Here is a 1,714-nt window from a genome sequence, read left to right as displayed (position 1 = left end):
TGCCGTTCCAGGAGAAGCGGCCCCAGGGGTTTCGGAGCCGCAGTAACCTGGGGGCAGGGGAGGAACGGTGTCAGAGGCTCAAGAGGAAGGAGAGAGCAAGAAGATCACCCCTGAGGCGCTCTTGTGGCTCTACAGATCCAGCCAGCGCCCCGTGAAGAAGCCACTTTTGCTCCTGCCCTTCAAAGCCCTCACAGCATCCTAGACGTGATTTGCCATCCCCACCGTGGCCCCAGACGCCCTCAACCCGCAGCTCTGGACCTGCTGCTGCTTCCTCTGCCCCTCCCTCCCCAAAGGGCCTCCATCCAGGCACCACGGGGAAGTGGCTCAGCAGGGAGGAGGCTGCCAAGTGTGACATGGCTGACAATGGGGCCTCACCCAGCACCCAGGCTGTAGGAGGCAGCGCCTGCTTCTATCCCCCCTCCCTCCAAAGGTGAGAAGGAAAAGGACCTGGCGGTGCTAGCTGGCAGCTGATCAAACATGAGCCAGCAGCGTGCCCAGGTGGCCAAGAAGGCCAACGGCATCCTGGCTTGTCCCAGCACTGGTGTGGCCAGCAGGAGCAGGGCAGGGATTGTCCCCCTGTACTCAGTGCTGGTGAGGCCACACCTTGAGTGTCCAGTTTTGGTCCCTCACTATAAGAAGGACATTGAGGGGCTGGAGCAGGTTCAGAGAAGGGCAACAGGGTTGATGAAGGGTCTGGAGCACAAGTCTTACAAGGAGCAGCTGAGGGACCTGGGGTTGATTAGCCTGGAGAAGAGGAGGCTCAGGGGAGACCTTATCGCTCTCTACAACCACCTGAAGGGAGGTTGTGGGGAGGTGGGGGTTGGTCTCTCCTCCCATATATAAGTGACAGGAGGAGAGAGGAAATGGCCTTAAGCTGCGCCAGGGGAAATCTAGGTTAGACAGAAGGAAAAACTTCTTTCCAGAGAGGGCTGTGAAGCACTGGAACAGGCTGCCCAGGGAGGCGGTGGAGTCCCTGTCTTTTTTTTTTATATATAAGTGACAGGAGGAGAGAGGAAATGGCCTTAAGCTGCGCCAGGGGAAATCTAGGTTAGACAGAAGGAAAAACTTCTTTCCAGAGAGGGCTGTGAAGCACTGGAACAGGCTGCCCAGGGAGGCGGTGGAGTCCCTGTCCCTGGAAGTGCTGAACAGACGCGTGGAGGTGGTGCTGAGGGACATGGTTTAGGGACCCTGGCAGTGTCGGGGGAATGGAGGGACTCGATGATCTTAGAGGTCTCTTCCTGGACTGCCTCATGGAGTTGACTCAATGTGACACCGTGGGATGGAGAAACAGCCCTCGCTGGCCATGAGCATGGACGCTGCAGAGTCCCTGAGGCCCTGCCCAGCACACACTCCACTACCTGTCCCCAGGTTTCCGGCTCGGGCGGTGGGCAGAAACGTCTGCTGCACCATGGCAGCCTCTGCCCCGAACTCACCGGAAACCTTGGACGTCCCGCACGTCCAGGATGGAGTAGGCGTGCCGCGGGCGCAGACCCATGCTCTCGTAGGCCACATCGTCCACTTTCATGTTGCCTCCACCACAGGATGCACCCATGAGGAACCTGCACAGGGGACAGCAAAACCCTTGGTGTGCTGCCAGGCCTGGTTGGTGGGGGACGCTCGTCCCTACTGCTCCAGGCATGGGACGACCCCACCACGAGGCTCCCGGATATTCCTCTCTGCAGTCCTCGGAGCAGCGCCGCCACACCAGGCCAGA

General features: G+C 59.6%; 1 protein-coding gene across 1 annotated transcript in view; it reads right to left on the bottom strand.

Annotated features, from left to right (window-relative positions):
• CAPN15 (calpain 15) overlaps window positions 1-1,714 on the bottom strand; it is a gene marked incomplete at its 5' end in the record, with an annotated part of 5,642 nt that overhangs the window by 2,883 nt on the left and 1,045 nt on the right. Inside the window, 2 exons of the mRNA XM_010143793.1 lie at window positions 22-47; window positions 1,434-1,559. Of these exons, the coding sequence (XP_010142095.1) occupies window positions 22-47; window positions 1,434-1,559 (152 nt within the window). The remainder of the gene's footprint in view (window positions 1-21; window positions 48-1,433; window positions 1,560-1,714) is intronic.

This window comes from Buceros rhinoceros, unplaced genomic scaffold (assembly GCF_000710305.1).
Source record: "Buceros rhinoceros silvestris isolate BGI_N320 unplaced genomic scaffold, ASM71030v1 scaffold24249, whole genome shotgun sequence".
NCBI lineage: Eukaryota > Metazoa > Chordata > Aves > Bucerotiformes > Bucerotidae > Buceros > Buceros rhinoceros.
This window is presented reverse-complemented; position numbering and strand designations above follow the sequence as displayed.